General features: G+C 29.7%; 2 protein-coding genes across 2 annotated transcripts; one reads left to right on the top strand and one right to left on the bottom strand.

Annotated features, from left to right (window-relative positions):
• Positions 1–5,935: 5,935 nt before the first annotated feature.
• On the bottom strand, positions 5,936–8,122 carry LOC105136757 (WAT1-related protein At5g47470-like). Its single transcript, XM_011042215.1, has 4 exons — positions 7,627–8,122; positions 7,132–7,366; positions 6,889–7,038; positions 5,936–5,953 (listed from the first exon to the last, which is right to left on the bottom strand). Exons 1-4 carry the CDS (start codon positions 7,773–7,775, stop codon positions 5,936–5,938), a joined length of 552 nt encoding a protein of 183 aa, XP_011040517.1. The 5' UTR covers positions 7,776–8,122.
• Positions 8,123–17,058: 8,936 nt separating this feature from the next.
• LOC105136741 (pachytene checkpoint protein 2 homolog) lies at positions 17,059–21,165 on the top strand. Its single transcript, XM_011042197.1, is given in 15 exon segments — positions 17,059–17,244; positions 17,333–17,396; positions 17,501–17,607; positions 17,796–17,863; positions 18,197–18,300; positions 18,409–18,513; positions 18,830–18,883; positions 18,885–18,917; positions 19,003–19,078; positions 19,661–19,730; positions 19,823–19,893; positions 20,035–20,125; positions 20,350–20,477; positions 20,597–20,725; positions 20,811–21,165. Coding segments are annotated over 15 exon segments (1,395 nt in total). The 5' UTR covers positions 17,059–17,093; the 3' UTR covers positions 20,955–21,165.
• Positions 21,166–23,086: the final 1,921 nt, after the last annotated feature.

The raw sequence follows: 23,086 nt of genomic DNA, 5'->3' as shown, positions 1-23,086 counted from the left end.
TTAATTTAGTAAATAACTAGTTACATATTTTATAGATCTTTTAATTTAGTAAATAACTAGTTATATGACCCGTGCGATGCCGCAGGTCAATTGTTTTATATAAAAAATATTTAAAAAAATTAGAATCTAAAATTTTTAGATATTTTTACAAAGCTATATTCAAGAGTCTTAGGTTTGAGTTTTAGATATTTTTGCAAAGCTATATTCAAGAGTTTTAGGTTTGACTGCAACGCCTAATCCAAAAGTAATATTTATAATAACATTAAACTTGAAAGACCCAAGATTAAGTGAGTCTGGCTGTGATACTAAATCCAGTAGTTTTGGATATGAGTTTGGCTGCAAAGTTGTGTCATAAAAGTGTGATACTTAAATAAATTAATTAAAAAAAGAAAGAAAAAAAACCAACATTAAGAAAAAAAACTAATGAAGAACAAGAAAAAAAAAATTGAATCAATTGAGTTAACCTGTCAAACCTGAAATTTGTATCATGAAGTCTAATAACTAAATAGAAAAAAAAATTAATATCAATAAAATAAATAAATAAAAGTTAATTAAAAATAAAAAAGACATCAACCTTTTAACCGTGGACTGCATTATGCAGTTCATAGTGAAAGACCTAAAAAGAAAAAGAAAATTAAAGGCATCAACCTTTTTACCGTGAACTGTATACAATATTAAAAGATAAAATTGAAAGAATAAAACTAATGAGAAAAAAGAAAAGCAATCTTAATCAACTGGGTTAACCCGTCAAACCTGGAATCCGTGTTATGAAAGTCTAATAATTAAACATAAAAAATTTAATATTAATAAATTAAATTAAAAGAATAATTATAAAAGAAGAGAAAAAGAAGAAAAAAGATTAAAAAAAATAAAGACATCAACTTTTTCATTGTGGATTGCATTGTGCAATTCACAGTAAAAGGCTTAAAAAATAAAGAAAAACAAAATAAAATAAAGACATACGCTACGGGTTATTTTTTTCTAACATAAAAAATATCAAAAAAAGCTAAGATCTAAGAGTGTTAAATTTTTGAGCCTTTGGTCTTGTTGCAACACTTGACCCAAGAGTAATATTTATAATAATATTAAACTTATATGACTCAAGTTTAAGTGAGTCTGGTTATAATACCGGACCCAAAAGTCTTGGATGTGGGTCTAGCTGCAAGATCATGTTATAAAAATATGATAATTAAATAAATTAATTAAAAAACAAAGAAAAAAATCAACGAGGATAAAAAAAACTATTGAAGAAAAAGAAAAAAAATCTGAACTAACTGAGTTATCTCTTCAAATCAGATTAATCCGTCAAATCTTATATTTGTGTCATGAAAGTTTGATAACTAAATAGAAAAACAAATTGATGGGTTAACCTATCAAACTCAAGATATGTGTCATGAAAATCTGATAATTAAACAGAAATAAATTTAACATTAACAAACTAAACTAAATGAAAAAAATTATTTAAAAAGAAAAAAAGAAAAAAAAATACAATTTCAGGACTCGTCAAACCAGGTTAACCCGTCAAACTCGAGATCTGTATCATAAAAATCTGATAACTAAATAAAAAAACTTACCATTAATAAACTAAATTAAACGAAAAAATTCTATTAAAAGAAAAAACATAAAGAAAAAAGAAAAAAACCTCATTAAAAGAAAAAAACATAAAGAAAAAAGAAAAAAACCCATAAAGGCATAAAAAAACAAAAAACATAATCATAAATAAAAAGAAAATAAAGAAAACAATAATATAATAATAATTATATATAAGTATAATTAAAAGGCGTGGGGAAGATACAGTGTTTTCCCATGCCTTTTAGTATATTATTAATGATTTGGAGTCAAATTGAAACAAAAAAATAAATATAATTGTTAATTTAATATAAAAATAACAAAATTAATATTTACTGGGAAAAAAATAGAATGTTTTATTTTATTTTTTTTATTTATTTAGACTTTCAACAACCATGGAATTTTTGGATCATGTTTCCTACATTACTAGTAAATTTATTTACAATTGATTTTCGATTATAGTTTTTTTTAAGAATATCTATTTCTTGAATTTTTTTTTTAAGTTTGAAGACTTATGGTCATAACTTAATTGATTGGATCATACTAGCTATATAATCCACAACATGCAGTGAGATACGCTCAAATTATTTTCTTAGTATCCAAAAGAAAAACTCGAGATCATATAAGTCATTTTTAAAATTAATAAATTATTTTATAAAAAAATAACATAGTCTAATCTCAAATAAAATAAATATTAAAGGATAAAATTAAAAAAAAAAACATAAACTTATAAAATAAAGAGATAAAAATAAGCAAACTCGTGTAAATCTCTCAAACTTGTAACTTATGAAATCCTAAACTTAAACTTAATCAAGAAGCTAAACTCTTAAGAAATTTAATGTTGAAGGATAAAATTTAAAAAAAAATCAATTAAAAAAATTTGCTAAGTAAAAAAAACAACAATAAGAAGAATGAAGATCAATTTTAATATATATATATATATATATGAAAAAAAAAAGCAATAACTGATGAAATCATGAAAAAAATCCTATCATAAATATTAATTCAAACATAATTAATGAATAACAACTAAAAGAATGAAGACTAAATTGACTTATAAGAAAAGTTGATGGAAGATGAAATTAAAAAATCATTTTCATAAACTATATAAAGTAAAAAAAATAAAAAAATAAAAACCAACTCTAAAGAAAAAACAAATTAAAGAGTTATTTTGAGAATTTGAAGGGGTTGGCATGAAAATCAAGAAAAACAAAAACAAAAAAAAATCATCAACACCAAACCAAAAATTAATTGACTACATAGGCCTTCATTAATGAAGAGGATTTCAATATGATTTGAACATCACCTTTAAAGCTAGTGTTTAGCCGTTTAGTGGTGATGTCCATGTTGACATCTATAATACATACATTAGCTATTTTTTATAATATTTTTATATATAAAATTACAAAAGCACCCCTCTTCATCAACTTGATAATAACAAAAAAAACACACAAATGATATATAAAAATATTGATGGGCTTAAGTTAAAGAAAATTTTATTTTAAAAGTATTTATATCATTTTAGTATTTTGAGAAAATAAAAAATGTAAAATTACCCTTGGACATAAACTTTAGGAAAATGTACTTATTATATTGTGCATCATAAATACAAAAGATTTATTTATTCTCCATCAATATAATAACACAATATAATAACAGTCAATAAATCCTTATGAAATAATCATATTACCCTTGATAGCTAGTTATTGATTTGTTTTGAAAAGAAAAAAATATTTTTTTTATTGTTAATTGCTACATTAGCTTTCCCATATATTTTAGATATTCTTAGATATTTAGACTCATATTATGCCATGGACTAGGTTTTTTTAATTAAAAAAAATACTCTAATAACTCAAGCATGTTTCAAATAAATAAATAAAAAACTCAAGTCATAAACCTGATTAAGAAAACAAAATTAGTATAATTTAATTAGATAATAAAAGACCAAATAATGATAATAAATTAATCAATTTAAACAAACAAAAAAATCATGGGAATGGAAGAAAAAATAATGATTATCAAAATGAAATTAAAAGATGACGAATTTAATTTTAACCAATCAAATATAAAATTAAAAAAATAAAATAAAATAAATAGAATTAAGCCAATCTAAATAAATGTGTCAAATATGCAAGCTAAGTAACATTACATAGATAAACTAGAAGAAAATAAAATAAAAAATAAAAGCTAATTCTAAACAAGTGCAATATAAAAAGATATATATTTAAAAAAAACATTAACTAAAAAAACATCAAATTGAACAAGCCAACCAAACTTTGAAATCTGGATTGTTATTGCAGAATTTTTTACCTCTTTGTTTTTTTAAAAAATAAATAAATAACAAAAAAAATTATTTACATATTTGCATTAATTTTTCATGTTTTTTTAAATAATTTAAAATTTAAAAAATATTTTCAACATGTGTTTTTTGAGTCAATATTGATGTTAATTTTTTTTATAAAAAATAAAAAATAATAATAAATGGAAAAGAGTACAAAAGTAAGGAGGAAAATGAGGTACCATTTGATGCTTCAAATTTGGCAGGAACCATGACTCAGCTGTTCGGAGCTATAAATTGTTCTGCTATCAAATTTCACTTACAAAATTTGATGGATGCCATAAATTGTTTGTCGGAATGTGAAATGGAATTGTGTTCGATAAATGAGTTTTAAGAAATTATGGATGTTATTATTATAATTATTAACACGATCAAAGAGTTGATATCTTATCCCACGTACAGGATTGTCAAAATAAAATAACTCGGCAAAACCATGGTTGAACCACAGGGAGACGAATTATATAAATTACAAATAAAGAAAAATATTTGAAGAGAATAATAAACTCTCATTAAATTTATATATCTGCTTAATACCTCTTAAACAAGATATTAGTAAACCTTTTTTTGGTGCTCAATAGATCAAAACATAACTATGGAGCTTTTCATGGAAGAAAACAAAATTTTTGTTCTAATGTTTAAGGTTAACTTCCTTGGGTTGGGATTGTTATTTATTTTTATTTTTTTTTAAAGCAAGAATTTATAGCACAATGTATCCTAAACCCATGTAACGAGCTTTCGGCTAATGACTCCCAAATCAGTTGATCTTAGGACATCAGGTGTTGAGACACCCATACGAGCTTAGTAACTCGGGTTGCAAATACTAATATGTAGATAGTGCAGTGTTTGATTTTCTTAAGCTTTCTCCTCAACTCATGTTACAAGCACTAGGTCAATAACTCCCAAGTTAGTTGACTTTAGGGTACTAGATGTTCAAATACCCCTTCGGGCTTATTTACTTAAGTCAAGGAGGCTACGAAACCAAACTTATCTACTTTGTTTTTTTTATTATTATTATATTTGTTTTTTTTTTTTTTTGTTTTTTTTCATATTATATACTATCCATTTCCCTTAGTTGTTACCTTTGACAAAAGAACACAAATAATGTAATGATCCAATGTGCAACCCACAATCATATGTTCGAGTGTATGTGTGAAAATGAGGTTTAGAAATACTTGTTAGATGAGCATATAAACAGAATCTATAGATAACAATTCAAGAGTTTGTAAACCTGAATATTTGAAGAAGTATTATAATAGATCTTGTTAAGAATGTTTATTAAGATGCGTCTCAAGAGTCACTAAAGTTCCTCTGTTACTCTGTCATCCTAGTAACAATAGTTTTGCAAATGGTTTAAATAATAGAAAATATAGTTACTTAATAACAATTTTTTTAATATCAACTACTACCCTCTCCCCCCAACCAAAATGAGATATTGTCCTCAATGTTCTAAGCAAAAAGATAGAGTGTAGAAGATATCACCTGAAACACCGACTATTAACAAACCTGAAACACACTAAAACAAATATAAAAAACAGCAAAATACAAATATTATGCTATTAATAAAACCAAAAGATACAATTTTTCACAAATTAAGGCTCAAATCCAATTTAAGCTTTTTACGACGTTTCATGTTTGACCAATTGAGTTGACTCATGGAGGGATCAATTACAGGGATGAAAGACTGTAGTTGGTCAATCAATTGTTCAACAGTAGTAGTAGAGATTATGATTTATCGTGCCGAAGATATTAGAAATTCTTGTTCCACAGCTTGATCAAGAAAAGGCAACAAATTATCATAAAAACCATTAACATTTAACAAACCTATAGGTTTATGATGAATGTGCAGTTGGGCCCAAGAGAAAATATGAAAGATCTCTTCCAATGTACCCAGATCACCTGGTAAGGCAATGAAGGCATCAACATGGTTAAACATTGTATTCATTCTATCAGACATTGTGGAGACCTGTAATATCTCTCTAATTGTTTTTCCAATGATATCCCCTTCGGTTAAAGCTTTGGGGACAACCCTTAAAACTTGATTGCCTCCTACAAATACAGCTATTGAAACACCTCTCATTAACTCAAGGCTGCCTCCCCCATACACTAAATGAATCTTTCTCTCAACTAGTATCCGACCAAGATGATTTGCTGATTCTAAAAACTCTTTTTCTTTCCCAATATTAGATCCACCAAAAACACAAATAGTTTTTATTTTAGGAACAGAGGAACTTGTCATTTCTACACACTTCTATATATGCTGAATGAATGGGTTGAGTAGAAATGATGGGAAGGAAGAGAAGATTTTATAGATGAGAAATTGACAATGCAAAGCATACCACCTATATATAGGTTAGCTGAAGTCTCACTCTCTCTCTCTCTCTTTTTTATTTATTATTATTATTATTATTATTATATATATATATAATATGTATGTACAAGCAGTTGTGATTGTGGCTCACAGCTTTCTCTTGGTTTTACATCCAAGAACGGCTTAAACGCCCTTTATGGGTCGAGGATAGGCTTCCCATCTAGTTTTCTTAAAAACTGGCAAACAGGGTCTTTTTTAGTCAGATTCCCAAGACTAAGTCGATCATGTTCTTTATGAAAATGAGGCCATAAATCATGAATTGCACGATGCACATCTCTATTAGGATACGTCTCAAGAGTTAATAGAAGATTATCTAAAGACTCCTTACTCAGGTCATCCTTAATGAATTGTATTTTATCTTTACGGTTTATAGATATCATTTCTAAAGAACGACATTTTGCATTACAAGTCCATCTGGCACATCAGTGACAGACTTTTAGTCATTTTGCACAACGTTTCTTTGCAAAAGTGCTTTTACCTGTCCTAGACATGTATGAAATAAAAGAGTTGGAAGACTTACCTGATAATCATTTCTTTGCAAAAGTGCTTTTAAACTGTAAATTTTTGTAATCGCATTGTGAGGCAGAGCAGGAAAAATATAAGAAAAACTAGCAAAACTAATGGTCCCGAGTCTCATCAGGGGCCAGCCAACGTCCACTCTGTGGTTTAGAACCAATTCTACAATCGCAGTTATAATTACTCCAATCAATGATGTTATGGCACACAGGGATATAGGAGCAGGAAAATCACCCAAAGTAGTAGCCTGTACGTAACACATTGCAAAACTCAATTTGCGAGATTAAAATTATGCAGATTGTACATAATTAATTCCTTCACTGTTGATCTAAAACATTACCTGCAATACAACATTGCTTGATAGAACAAAAACCGCTGCTATGAGATATAAGCAACCGTTAATCTTATGTTTGTCGAAGCTCATATCTCCCGTGGGAGTACTTTCCATGGACTTTGACTCTTTTGCTGATTCAGTGCTGCTCATTAGACTCATCATGAGGGCACCTACAACGCATAAAATGGTGCCTACAATCTTGACTTTGCTGTATACGCAACATAGCTTAACTTTCTCTAACCTGCACATAGCTAGTGATCAGATAAACAATCACTAGACAATAGCAGAAACACATTGAGAGGAAGGGGCACCAGATGCTTGGTATATATATTTATTATTTTCTCTATTTTTTTAGCTAGTAATCAGAAAAACAATCACTAGACAAAGTAACTGTCATTACTCAACTAGATTGGAGTGAAAGTAAATTTCTGTGGGCTTTTATGTTTTGTTAAAAGGAAATTCACGTTTTGAAATGCTAAAAAGGAAATTTGGAAATGATACCTTAATGTCCAAGCAATAATGAAAATAAGCCCTGGAGCAAGGTTCGGCATGGCTGTTGCCATTGCTGGTGAAGTTAACTTAATCCCCTTAAGGAATAAGGACTGAAACAGAGTAACCCTGAAAATGAAATAGGAAAGAAAGAAAACCATTTGAGTGCCCTGCTTAATGAATCAGTGTCTAGGCTTTTCTCCTTAGTTTGTTTCTCGGTCTGCTCTCTCCTCGCTCAAAAAAAAGTAAAAACCTCTACAAACGTTAATAGATACATCCATGGACAAAATGACAATAGAATGTCCAACATGAATCTTACAGAAACTAAAAAGAAAAAACATGCTAGGATTCGGGCACCCATAGCTCTCGAAAGATCAATATCTCTAACATCATCCAAAGTGGTAGAGAACGCTAGACCCCAAAATGATGTTTAATGTACTAGTTGGTAATGAGTGACGCATGAGTGGATGCACGTCAACAAATCTGCTGGTGACAGGGGCATCCAACATGTCCTGTGCATTGGAGAAAGACTAGCAAAACAATAGTCACACAAAAAAGAAACACAAAAAAATATAAGAAAAACAAAATAATCAACCTTTATATACAGGATCATTCAAACTAATGGATTCATTTTCACTAGGAAAATTATCAAAGTAAGCTTTCAAACGATGTCCATTGACCTTGAAAACATTACCATTCTTTGGATTCTCAATATCAAAGGCCCCATAAGGATATACATGTTTCACAACAAATGCACCGCTCCATCTTGATCTTAGCTTTCCAGGAAATAAATAGAGTCGAGAATTATAAAGTAAAACTTTTTGACCAACATCAAATGTTTTTCTCAAGATTCTTTTATCATGAAAGTCTTTGATTCTTGCTTTATGAATTTTTGAATTCTTATATGCATTATTTCTTATTTCTTCAAGCTCATTTATTTGTAACTTACACAGTTGACTCGCATCATCCAGGTTTGAATTGAAAGCTTTTATAGCCTAATAAGCTTTGTATTCAAGTTCCACAGGCAAATGGCAAGGTTTTCCATAAACCAACCTATAAGGTGACATACCTAATGATGTTTTAAAAGCAGTTTGATAGGCCCAAAGTGCATTATTAAATCTTAAAGACTAGTCCTTTCGATTAGGGTTCACTGTTTTTTCCAAGATTTGTTTGATCTCCCTATTAGCAAGTTTTACTTGTCCATTTGTCTAGGGGTGATAAGGGGTGGCAACTTTATATGTGATTCCACATTTCTTCATTAATGACTCAAATGGCTTGTTACAGAAATGTGTTCCACCATCACTTATCATGGCCCAAGAGATTCTAAATCGACTCAAAATGTTTTTTTTTCAAAAACTTAATGGCTATTTTATGATCGTTGTTACGACTTGGAATTGCTTTTATCCATTTTGAAACATAGTCTACTGCGACTAATATGTACACAAAACCAAATAATGGAGGAAATGGACCCATAAAATCTATACCCCAACAGTCAAAGATTTTAATGACAAGAATAGTACTTAAAGGCATCATGTGAAGTTTTGAAAGAGATCCTAACTTTTGATAATTTTCACATGTTTTGCAGAATATATATGAGTCCTTGAACATGGTGGGCCAATAAAATCCACATTGTCAGATTTTTGCAGCTGTCTTTTTTGTCGAAAAATGACCCCCACATGCCTCAAAATGACAAAATTTAATGACATTATTTACCTCATTGTCAGGAATGCATCTTCAAAATATTTGATTAGGACAATATTTGAATAAATAAGGGCCATCCCAATAAAAGTTTTTCACTTCGTTCAAGAACTTTCTTTTGACTTGGGCGCCCTAATGCACTGGCAAATGTCCTGAAATAAGAAAATTAACAATATTAGCAAACCAAGGCATTGTAGTGACAGAAAGAAAAGATTCATCAGGAAAGTAGTCATCGATTGGTGTGATGTCAGATTTCGAATCAGTTGTCAATCTTGACAAATGATCCGCGACAACATTTTCGGTGTCTTTCTTATCCTTGATTGTGATATCGAATTCTTGAAGTAACAAAATCCACCACACCAATCTAGCTTTAGAATCCTTCTTAAAAAGAAGATATTTCAATGCTGCATGATCACTAAAAACAATAACAGGTGAGCCAACAAGATAAGATCTGAATTTTTCACATACAAATACTACAGCAAGTAATTCCTTTTCAGTGGTTGTGTAATTTATTTGAGCATTATTTAAAGTTTTACTTGCATAGTAAATCACATAGGGTTTCTTATCTTTTCTTTATCCTAAAACAGCACCCACGGCATAATCACTAGCATCACACATTATTTCAAAAGGTAATGACCAATCAGGAGGTTGAATGATAGGAGCAGATGTAAGCAGGTTTTTAAGTTTAACCAAGGTTTCTTCACAATATTCAGTCCATTCAAAAACATTATCCTTTGTTAGAAGGTTACACAATGGCTTAGATATTACACTAAAATCTTTGATAAACATTCTATAAAAACCAGCATGTTCTAAAAATAATCTAACATTTTTAACAGATTTTGGTGTTGGCAAGTTGGCAATTAACTCAATTTTAGATTTATCAACCTCAATTCCTATTGATGAAATAATGTGACCAAGTACAATGTCGTTTGTTACCATAAAATGACATTTTTCCCAATTCAACACAAGATTCTTCTCTTCACACCTATTCAAAACCTTTTCCAAATTAGTTAAACAATTATCAAATGAATCACCAAAAAGAGAAAAATCATCCATAAAAATCTCAAGAAAACGTTAAACCATATCACTAAATATGCTAAGCATGCATCTTTGAAACGTGGCTGGTGCATTACATAATCCAAAAGGCATCCTTTGGTATGCAAATGTACCAAATAGATATGTGAAAGTAGTTTTCTCTTGATCTTCAAATGCAATTTCAATTTGGTTATAACCTGAATAACCATCTAGAAAACAATAAAATCCATGACCTGCAATTCTTTATAGAATTTGATCCATGAAAGGTAAAGGAAAATGATCTTTTCTAGTCATTGAATTAAGTTTCCTATAGTCAATGCACATACGCCAACCAGTAATAGTCCTCGTTGGAATTAACTCATTTTTCTCATTTGTTATCACAGTAACTCCAGATTTTTTAGGTACAACTTGGTTAGGACTTATCCATTTGCTATCAGAAATAAGATAAATGATTCCATTATCTAGAAGTTTAATGACTTCATTCCTCACTACTTCTTTCATATTAGGATTAAGCCTTCGTTGCATTTCTCTAGAGGGTTTAGCATTTTCCTCCAAATAAATCTTGTGTGTGCAAATCAAAGGACTAATTCTTTTTATGTCAGCTATGGTCCATCCTAATGCATTTTTGTGCATTTTCAGAGTTTGTAATAACTTACCTTCTTGATGAACATTAAGTTTGGAAGAAATTATTACCAGAAAAGTTTCATTTTCTCCTAAAAATAAGTATTTGAGATTACATGGCAATGACTTCAAATCGGGTTTTGGTGGTTGAACACTTGAAGGTATGGACCCAATTGATCGTGGTGGTAATTCTTCAATTTTTGGTCTCGAAATATTTGCCTTTGATTCTTCCTGAAAACAAACCATTTGCAAATCTTCAGATTCATTAAAGTTAGTTTCATTGGAAGAATTTTCAAATTGATCCTAAATTATTTTTTCAATAAAATCTACTTCCTGTAAATCATTATCATCTCCAGGTTGCTTGCAAATGTTAAAAACATTCATTTTTAATGTCATGTTTCCAAAGATGACTTCATCACTTCATTTCTACAATTAATCAATGCATTAGAAGTTGCAAGAAATGGATGTCCTAAAATAACAGGAATTGAATTGCATGCTTCAACAGGTTGTGTATCCATGACAATAAAATCCACAGGAAAGATGAATTTATCAACTTGTACTAACGCATCTTCAACTATTTCTCTAGGCATTTTTATAGATCTATCAGCAAGTAAAAGAGTAACAGAAGTAGGTTTTAACTCACCTAGATTGAGACTTTGAAAAACCAAATATGGAAGTAAAGTCACACTAGCTTCAAGATCAAGTAAAGCTCTATCAATTTTATGTTCTCCAATAAAGCAAGAAATTGTAGGACAACCAGGGTCTTTATATTTCAAAGCATTATTATTCTGAAGAATGACACTTACTTGTTCGGTTAAGAAGGCTTTCTTTTTCACATTCAATTTTCTCTTTACAGTGCATAGATCTTTCAAATATTTAGTATAAGATGATACCTATTTAATAGCATCTAGCAAAGGTATATTAATCCTTATCTATTTAAAAGTTTCAAAGATTTCAGAATTGTGATTGACTTTCCTTTGTTTGATCATGACATGAGGAAATGGAAGTGCTGGTAGGGAATCAGTCTTTTCCTTGCAATGATCAGGTTCAACCATTTCCTTACCCTTGGAGACTAACTCATCTTCTTTCTCACAAGGTTCAAGAATAGGTTTTTTAATAACCTTACCACTGCGGAGAGTAGTGACTGATTTGACTTGATCCAGATGTAGGCTTCCGGAATTACTTGCACTTGAATTGTATTGCCCCTTGGGATTTTGCTGAGGTTGAGATGGAAACTTACCTTTCTCCTGAAAACTGAGAGCAGATGTGAACTTTGCAATAGTATCTTTCAAATCAGCCATGGTTTGAGCATTTTGAGTGTTGATTGTCTCTTGCTTTTCAATGAATGCATGTAATGTTTCCTCAAGATTTCTTCTAGGAGGGGGAATATAAGGAGGTGCATATCCATGAGAATTTTGAAAATTATGTTGTGTTTGAAATGGTGGCTGTGAAGTTTGTGCATTATTGTTACCACTCTTCCAACTGAAATTTAGGTGATTTCTCCAACCAAGGTTGTACGTTTGTGAGTACGGGTTATGACTTGGTCTTTGGAAACTATTTAAAGCATTGGCTTGTTCATGGAGACATTCTTTAAAAGAAGGCAAAGTGGGACAATCATTGGTTGAGTGTTCATTGGTTTCACAAATTTGACACACAATTTCTTGAACAGATTTTAATTGACCACTCTTTTTTAATTCTAATGCCTCAACTTTTCTAGCTAAAAATACAAATTTGGCTTGGAGGTTATGATCTTCCCTAAGGCTATACATGCCTCCATTAGATGTAGGAGGTTGAGTTTTACTTGGTGCCTCACAAGTATCTGTAGTGTCCTAATTTTGAGCATTTTTAGCTAGCAAGTCTAAGTACTTCATTGCTTCATCAGGGTCTTTATTTTCAAAAGTTTCATTGCATATCAATTCCACCATTTGCCTATCTTTAGGTGTTAACCCTTCATAAAATTGTGAAACCAATCTCCATGTTTCAAAACCATGATGAGGACAGGTATTAAGCAAGTCTTTATATCTATCCCAACATTTGTAAAATGTTTCTCCTGGTTTTTGAGTAAAAGTGGTGATTTGTCTTTTGAAAGAGTTTGTTCTATGAGAAGGGAAAATTTTCTTTAAAAACTGTTGTTGCATTTTATCCCAAGCATGAATGGATCCTGACCTAATATTTTGTAGCCATGTTTTATCGTTATCTTTTAACGAAAAAGGAAAAAGCTTTAATCTAATAGTGTTCATGCTACAATCTAAGTCATTATAAGTGTTACAAATTTCTTCAAATTCTCTTAAGTGCAAGTATGGATTTTCTAATTCTAGGCCATGAAAAGTGGGTAAAAGTTAAATAATACTTGGCTTAAAATTAAAATGAGATGCATCAGGAGGAAAAACAATACATGATGGTGCACTTGTTCTTATTGGATTCATATGATCTTTAAGTGTTCTAACATGATTATTCTCATTATTCTCATTATAAATTGATTGGTTATCTTCTTTAACCATGTTTTTTGAAGAAAATGAGGATTTTCTAGAAAGTCTACCACTTAATGTACGTGTCCAAACTCTCATGCAAATACAAAAAAAAAAGAAAAGAAAAGAAAAAAGAAAAAGAAACAACAATTAGAAAAACAAATAAAAGTGAAAATAAAATAAAATAAAATATTTAATTTATACAATAACTTACCTTCCCGGCAACGACGCAAAAAACTTGACACGATCAAAGAGTTGATGTCTTATCCCAAGTGCAGGAGTGTCAAAGTAAAATAACCCGGCAAGACCGGGGTTGAACCACAGAAAGGTGAATTATATAAATTACAAATAAAGAAAAAGATTTGAAGAGAATAATAACAGAAAAAGAGTTGAAGAAAGTTTTGGGGTGTGATATTGATGTAAGGATTAAATAATAACAAAACATATGTCAAGATTATAGGATTCACTAATGATATTTCAAATAAATATAATATAAACTCTTTTTATTACTCAACTAGAAACCACACACAAAGGAGGTTCTAATCAGATGATTTCTCATTATTAGCTCATTATAAATTACTAACATGATCATATTAATTATTTTATCTAAGTAATACCATACTTATAAATATCATCAAGCATAAATATCATGAAGCATTTATGTTACTAGTTTATGTTAACAACAAATTAAGTTCTTATCACAATAACGATGTCGGCTGAAGACTATGAAGGATCAAGCATTTGATGTACCAAATATTATACAACGCAAATTTAAATTAACCATTTAATAAGCAAGGTATTAAGAATTAGTAAGATAAAAAGATAAAACATGTTAATAACAATTTTTCTTGGATATAAACATTTAAAGTCCATGTTGAGTTTATATTATACCTATTCTAACACCATTAGAGAAACCTTTTCACCTTGATATAATTAACTTAGCTAAACATTAAGAAGGAGAAAAACATAAATAAACAATATAAAAATATAAACATAATATAAGCTAACTAAGTATAGGAAAGGAAATGAAAGAGCATAAATAAGAGATTATTATAGTATGAAAGAAAACTTGAACATTACAAAGATGTAGAGAAAAAGCAACAAGATAACTTTGATCTGAAAATTAATATGACTAAATACATGGACAATGCCTCCTTTTATAGGCTAAGTTTTAGAATTATTGATTGATTGAAGAATTGGTGGGCATCCATTGATTTGGTGGCTGGTTTTTGACATTAATGACTGCTGTTTTTTTGATATTGTCAGCTGATTATTGATATTGTTGGCTGGCCAAAACGTCATTGCTCACATCAGAATTATAACCAAATGAATTATGGAAGTTGTGGACAATTTTCTAAGCTTTCTAACAAAAAAAAACCAGAGCTCATTTGGACTTCTAGAATTCAAGATATGAGCCAAAAACCGAATAGTGTTTGAGCTGCAGGACAGCTTCCGACGTCTTCATTGTTGCTAAGATTTGAGCTTGAAAACGGCAGAACTGAGTCTTTGAGTTCATATGAAAGTTGTAGGTTTATATCTTATCTTTCCATCCATATAAAATGGACCTAAATCTGATATCTACAGCTCCAGATATGATCAAATTACCGAACGGTGTTCGAGTTTGGAATGCACCAGCAACACTTTGCTAAGTTTGGCCTTCTTTTTATCCTTTTAATTTCAATCCTTAAACTCATCAATCAATATTTTTATTTATGTGATAGACCTGCATTTAGGATAAACATTTACCATGAATTAAAGGTATATTATATTTTTAGACTTGCTAATATAAAATATGCTTTTGTTAGAGAATTTAATGATACTTTAGGTACAATATGATTGCATAAATTTTTATAAAAATGCACTTTTAATTACTAATCAATTATCAATGATAATTTTATGATTTTAACGTTATAAAGGTTTTTCAGTTATTAAAATAAATACAATGATAAATGTATAAATAATTATTTATTTTTAAAAAATATTAAGACTTGGCTTAAATAAAATTCAAGATATAAAGTGTAATTTCACAAATTATAAAGAGAAATGAAAATCCAATCAAATCTTTTGAGTTTTTTTTTAATTATTTCTAGTTTATAATGCATAGTGCCTTTTCAGTAAAATCCAAAGTCAATGCTTCTGATCAGATGTTGAAACATCTAGTAAAATCTATTGCATAAAAAACAAAAAAGAAACACAAATGAAAATGTAGTTATGACTTGTGATGTGCTCTTAATATAAAAATAACAAAACTAATATTTGCAAAATAAAACTAAATTTTTTATTTTATTTATTTATTTATTTATATTTTTCAATGCCCATGGTATTTTTGGCTCATGTTTCCTACATTAACAGTAAATTTATTTCTAGATTATTTTTCATTATTATTTCCATAAAAAAATTCTATTTTTTTAATATTTTTTTGAGTTTGAAGAAAATCACAATCCGAAGGCTCATGAAATAAAAATATCTATTTTTTGCATATTTTCTTTGAGATTTAAAATTCAAAACCTTCCTTCTCTTTGATTTCATTTGGAATTATAGTGGGTATTATTTTTTAAAATGTTTTTTTATTTATAAATATATTAAAATAATATTTTGTATTTTTAAAATTTATTTTTAATACAATATATTAAAATATTTAAAAAATATAAATTAAAAAATTAAAAAAAATTAAATTTTAAATTTTTTTAAAAATATTTTTCACAAAAACAAATAGATTGTCAGCCACTTGCTGAGTTGTCAGTCACTTATCCAGTATTGGTCTTACTTTAAAAAAAAAAATAAAAGAAAACAAATTTTATATATTAAAATGATAATGTAATATCATCAAAATTTCCAATAAAATTATATGATTACTACGTATCAAAAGGTCACCAAAATACATTTTGGACGCAAATAAAATAATACAATAATTTCATACACCATATAAATGCAAATATCAATGTGCAAATCTATAGCTAAATAAAACTCTTCCCAACACTACCCTAAATAAATAATTTTTTTCATAAACCCAAAAATGGGAGTGAAAATAGAAAAAACCATACAACACTTATGTTAGAAGTTTTTTCTAACATAGAGAAAAAATTGCTTGATTACTAAATAATTTATGCCTTTGACATTGATTTCAATACATAATTTTATTTCAAATCTTGATTTTGTAAAATTTAAAATAACTTAATTTTTATTTATAAAGACTTATTTTATTTTATTTAAAAATATATTTTATATTAGTTTTAATCAAACATATATTATTTTAAATTTACTCAATTAAAACTATAATTAAAAATATTTTTTCCAAACTTACATTTTTAAATAAAAAAAGCTACTATAATACTAAATATATATTTAGATGTTGTTTGATATTACAGTTTAATTATATTTTTAAATTTTTTTATTTTTTTGTTTTAAATTAATTTAATAAGGTGTTTTGAATTGTTTTTATAAATTAATGTCAAAAATAAATTTTAAGCTATAAAATATATATTATTTTAATATATTTTGAAATAAAAATTATCTTGTATCCGCGTACCATTATCTTAGCAAAGCTAAATTTTCCCGCCCGACTTTAAAAAATAAAATTAAGGTATGGCAATGGGCTCACCACCATCTCTACAAATTTTAAAACCACCTCTCCGTCTCTGCACAGGTCAGTAAAGAATGACAAGTAGTCCCAGTCCCATGGGCATAATGATCCAAAACCCAATTGAAACCACAGGCATAAGCCATGATCTGTCTGATGGTAGTGGCGTGGCTCTGCCTTCCTCTTCTCCTTCCCCCATTCTTACCCATTGCAAATTCCTCGTTTCTGGTATCCCATCTTTTTCTTCCGTTTCCAATTTTATGTATGTTTTTTTTTCTTTTGATTTTGAAGCTCTTACTTTTCTTTTTTGATACAGTTGAAGTTTGCTTAAAACCCTCGAGCACAGCTCGCGTTGAAGATGTGCGGTTAGCCGTTGAAAGCTAGGTTTGATTTCAGTTTCTTTTGTGTTTTTTCGGAGGTCTTTTGTTTTGTTAATTCTTATAAGAAAGGAGGAAATTTTTTTGGTTTTCTCTTTATTTGATAGAATGCTTGAAAAGAGGAGTTTAAGCTATGTTGATGGACCAATTCCCGTGCCAATTGATGACCAATTTCTCTTTGAAAATGTACAAAGAATCTGCGTTTGTGATAAGGGTATGGGTTTTTGTTTCTTTACGTGTTCAATTTCCTGTTTCTGGTCTAGGGGAAAAGAAAATGAAACGTTTGGGAAGTTAATGCTGTTTTGGGTTCTGAGAGTACTACAACAATCAGCAGAATAATGTTCGAAAATGGGAGAAAGTAATATGTTTTGTCAATTAATGCTATTAATGTTTGTGTTGTAGATGAATGGGTGACCAACCATGATATTCTTCTGTTCTGGCAAGTCAAACCTGATGTACATGTTTTTCAGGTACTATGAATCACTTAGGCTTGTTGGCTTTTCTTCTTTCGCTCTCTTTTTTTCCTTTTTGCTTTGCTCATTATCTCTGATTCTATCAACATATTCCAAGTATTGGAATGTTTGTTTCTTTAATGGCTTTTTGATACACTTCAACTTTTGTTTAGGGTATAAAAATAGGTGAACATCAAACAGTAAAAGCTGTTCTAGGTCGTAAAAATGAGAACTTGATTCGATATTTACATATTTCTTTTTCCCTGTGTAATGATCCTCTATTTTCTTTGAATTTCAAGAGATATTTTGTTGAGTTGGTGGTTTCAAAATTCATGACTGCTGCCTTTTCAGCTCAGTGAGGAAGGACCGAGTGAGGAGCTAGGTGGGGATGGCCAACTTTCTAGCTTTAATGATTGGATTCTTCCAGCTAAGGAATTTGATGGCATGTGGGAAAGGTTTGCCTGAAACTTCTGTTGTTTCTAGTTTTTCAAGTCAGTTGATTTTTCTTTTTTTATTAAGTCAGTTATGTAGGGACTGATGGCGTCGTAATTTGCTATTTGTAGCTTAATTTATGAATTTGGTCTCAAGCAAAGGTTATTGCAGTATGCAGCCAGTGCATTGTTCTTTACAGAAAAGGGTGTTGATCCTTTTCTTGTTTCATGGAATCGGTAAGGAAGCTTTGTTTAAAATGATATGTATCCACAGGTCATTCAGACTAGTTTTCTTGCCAATGAAATCTCTAGTTTGAGGCTGTAGAAAGAGTCTTAACCTTTTTACCTGTAGCATTCTTCTTTCAGTGCACTGGCTTAATTGCTAGTGCAAGAATCTGGGATGGGATGGAGACTCAATACATGGAAACCACAAATGCATTTACACTTATCTGAACCATATTTGGAAAACTGCTAATGTTGAAATAAAGCCGTTGCTTCTTCTAATGTATAAGATTAAAATGATGCTTAAATGATATATCAATTATGTTTGCAGCCTTATTCTTTTACATGGAACTCCAGGGACTGGAAAGACTTCTTTATGTAAAGCAGGCTCAGAAGCTATCAATACGATTTAACTCCAGGTTTATACATAACCTTGTCTGATGAACAAAAATAATTACATTTCATTTCATATTAATTTCTGCTTTGTGCTTCCTCTTTAATCAGATACCCCCAATGCCAATTGATTGAAGTTAATGCACATTCGTTGTTTAGCAAATGGTTCTCTGAAAGTGGCAAGCTGGTAAGTCATCAAGCTGCATAAGCTTTGACAAACCCCTACCTCTGGAACTAGCTTATTCTATTCATTGGAAATCTTAGTTTTATAACTCTGTTTCCAGTAAGACACAACTTGTTATGGCTGAGATTTGATCATTTGTCCATGTTTAAAGCCAAAGTAGTCTATGTTTTTTGGTACATCTATGCTCCCATAAGGATATAAAAATTGTTATCTTTATTGGATCTCCCGCCCCCTCTCCCCCACTATCGCACACAAAAAAGCTATAATGGCAAAATTTTGTTTGTTTTGCTGCTTTGAGAGGAAACGAAAAACAGATCATAATTAGTTGTGATTATTTTGCTTTCCATTGCAATGGGAATTGCTTTTTACTGTAGTTTTACTAGGAATCAACTTGATGCATTTTTCTTGTTATCTTGTGTGAAATCAAATGGTATAGAATTCGTAGACTTCATATCATTTACCTTTCCAATGGCACCTCAGCTCGTGTCAAGTTCTCAACCCCCTGATCTTAATTTAGTAATCTACCTTCTTTGACTGTTGAATTCAGGAAAATCTTAAAACATCTATATTTGTTTATTGGAACAGGTTGCAAAACTTTTCCAGAAAATACAGGAAATGATAGAGGAAGAAAACAATCTGGTATTTGTTTTGATTGGTGAGATTTGTGATGACATTATGTTTTTCAAGATCCAGTGCTGAGCTCTCTTCGTTGTAGCATGTCATATTTTATATTTGGTTATGCTGCAGATGAAGTTGAAAGCCTCGCTGCTGTTAGAAAAGCTGCTTTATCTGGTTCCGAACCTTCAGATTCTATTCGAGTACTGTACCCGTCTACTCCCAAATTAATGCCTGATTTCTTAAAGCAAGTCACATAATAATATATGTGAGTAGCGTGTTTTTTTATGAGACGTGGAAGTCCAATCTTTAATGCCTTCTGCTTGTCAAAATATGCTCTACAGGTTGTGAATGCTCTGCTAACACAGATGGACAAATTGAAAACATCACCAAATGTGATCATCCTGACTACATCAAATATAACTGCTGCTATTGGTGAGCCAATGACCTATCTCAATAACAACCAGTTTTCTAAGACTTCCATGCTAACTTGAATTCCATATTCTACCTCTTCCAGAGAGTTTGGATTCCCTCCAATATAATCAATGGAATTTAAAAAACTCACCCATCTCTTCTGATAGGTTTAGATTTTGGACCGATCAGGAAGAACATTGCATATATTGGTAGAATGTATTGACTTGGCAGTTATTGAGTTGCAGATATTGCATTTGTTAATCGAGCTGACATCAAAGCATATGTTGGTCCCCCAACTCTTCAAGCTCGTTATGAAATTCTAAGATCCTGTTTTCAAGAACTCCTGCGAACAGGAATAATATCAAATTTCCAGGTGTCAATTCTGTTTCAGTTTTCAGCCTCTCTATTGATTCCTCAATATCTCTAACATCGTTACATGGACATGTAGTGGCACATTAATCTCATTACTAATGAATGTTGCAATTTCTGCAGGACTCTGACTATCTCGTGCTTCCATATTATTCAACCTTGAGAGAGAAATTAAATGCACCAGATGTTCAGGAAGCTCAGCCTGTGCTGCCCTTTTGTAAGCAATTGCTTGAAGCTGCGGAAGCATGTGAGGTGAGCAGTCAATTTTTTAAATCCCTGCTGAATCCTGTTGATGATCAAGTAATTAACCGTGTGGCTTCTTATTATTCATATGCAGGGAATGAGTGGAAGATCATTGAGAAAACTTCCTTTCTTGGCACACGCAGGTCTTTCAAATCCAAACAGTTGTGATGCTAGTGAATTCTTGTGCGCAATGATAGAAACAGCAAGGAGGGAGCATTCTGAGCTGCCTGAATCCTGATTAATGATTTTTACTCCATCTGAAAAAAGTGTCAAATGCTAAAAAAGTAAACAACTACCTTGTATTTTAATGCAACTCATGTCCCAGCATCTTTTTTATGTGATTTCTGTCCGCGTTCAGGGACAGTCATAACGTGATATAATTAGTTATGTAGAGAAGTTGAAATCGTTTTTGCCTTTTTCAGCTATTGTAGAAATAATATTGAAGAGAACTTCCTGTGTAAAACAAGAAAAACTTGTCTCATAAAAAAAACACGCTACTCACATATTACATTACAAAATCTATCACTTGCCCTCTTATGGAATTTATCTCTTTTCTTGGTTTGCATCAAAAGCTTTGAGATGTAATATATTTGTTGGCTATGCATTCTATTCTCCATTCTTCATTTTCAAAGTTAGGCACCAATTGGTTCCTAGCATTTATGGCCTTAAATTGATGTGTATTTATTTACGTCAAAATATGCATATGCTCCATATTCTTTTATTTTAATACTTTGATTTTTAATTATGTTTTTACACTTAATTATTTGTGATTATTCTTTCTATATTTTTCATTTTCATTTTGCTTAACTTTTTGTTAGACTATAAAGGAATTTATAACATATATACTTATTAGTATTGACCAATTTGATCATAACATCTACTAGGTTCTTCTAGGTATGAGTTTTTATTAAATCAATATCTTCATCTTTCACCATTGCTTAAATAAAATGATATTGAATATCTATGTATTTTATTATTAAATGAAACACATGATTCTTTATAATATGTAGAGCATTCTGAATGTCATAATATAAGAGAATCTTCTCTTATTTGTATATGAGCTTTTCTATAAGTCTTATTATCTATATTTCTTCTTTACAAGTTTGTATAGTTACTAAGTACTCAGTTTCTATTGTAGAGAAAGCTATAATAATATGAAGTTTAGAGATTTAGCTTACAATTCCTTGTAATTATAAACACATAGTCTATAATAGATTTTCTTTTCTCAAGATTACCTATAAAATATGAATCAATATAACCTCTAACAATAAATTATGATCTTTTATATATACCATATCATTAAGGTAATTGTTGATGTATTTTAAGGTCTTATTAATATAATTTCAATACTTAATTAGGATTCTTCATGTGTCAACTTATTACTCTCATTACTTGTGTAATGTCTAGTCATGTACATATCATGAAAAAGATTAAAATTTTCACCATTAATATATATGGTACTCAAGATATTTTCATTCTCTTTACTTTATTACTATGAGACATACTTGAGAATAATTTAAAATTAACAGGAAATGGGATACAAATTGGTTTATAATATTACATATTAAAGTATTGCAAGATTTTTTTTCATATAACTCTTCTAAAAAAGTCATATCTTTCCTTTATTATTATCTCAGTAAATTTGTATTTTTATAATCTTGTTTGACAGTCCCAAATCTTTTATTTCAAACTTAATAGTTAGTTTTGCTCTTAATTCTTAGAGTTGGTCTATGTTAGGGTCTACTATCAATATGTTACCTATGTACAACAACAAAACAATATAATCATCATCTTTTTAAAACTTTTTATTATATATATAATGTTATTAATTGTGTCTATTGTATCTAAGGCTAATTATGAAGAAATCAAATCTTTTATGTTAATAACTAGGCACATGTTTAAAACTAAATAGATATTTTTTCAACCTAAAACCAAGTTCTTCTTGTCTATTTTTAGTTAGAGCATGAAAATTTCTCCTTTAAACTCTTCATTAAGAAATATAGTTTTCACATTTAACTACTTTAAACAAAAATCATATATAACACGCATCACTAAGATAAATCTAATTGTTATATTCATACTACTAAGAGAAATATTTCATTGAAGTCTATTATTTCTTTCTAATTATATTTTTTTTGCCACTTATATTGTATGAAAGCACTCCACTTGATAATTGTCATTGTGTTTTGTAAACTCATTTATTACTAATTATCTTTCCTTTTGTGGTAATAAAACAAGATTTTGAAATTTTTTTTCTTATATAGAGTTTCAATCTTTTCTTGCATTGATACTATCCATATGAATACATCTGTACTTTTTATAGCCTTATGGAAAGTTGATAGATCTTGATCCTTTGTTAGAATATAGCAT

This window comes from Populus euphratica, unplaced genomic scaffold, assembly GCF_000495115.2.
Source record: "Populus euphratica unplaced genomic scaffold, PopEup_1.0 scaffold60.1, whole genome shotgun sequence".
Classification (NCBI taxonomy): domain Eukaryota; kingdom Viridiplantae; phylum Streptophyta; class Magnoliopsida; order Malpighiales; family Salicaceae; genus Populus; species Populus euphratica.
The sequence above is the reverse complement of the archived record's forward strand: the minus strand, read 5'-3'. Positions and strand labels throughout refer to the sequence as shown.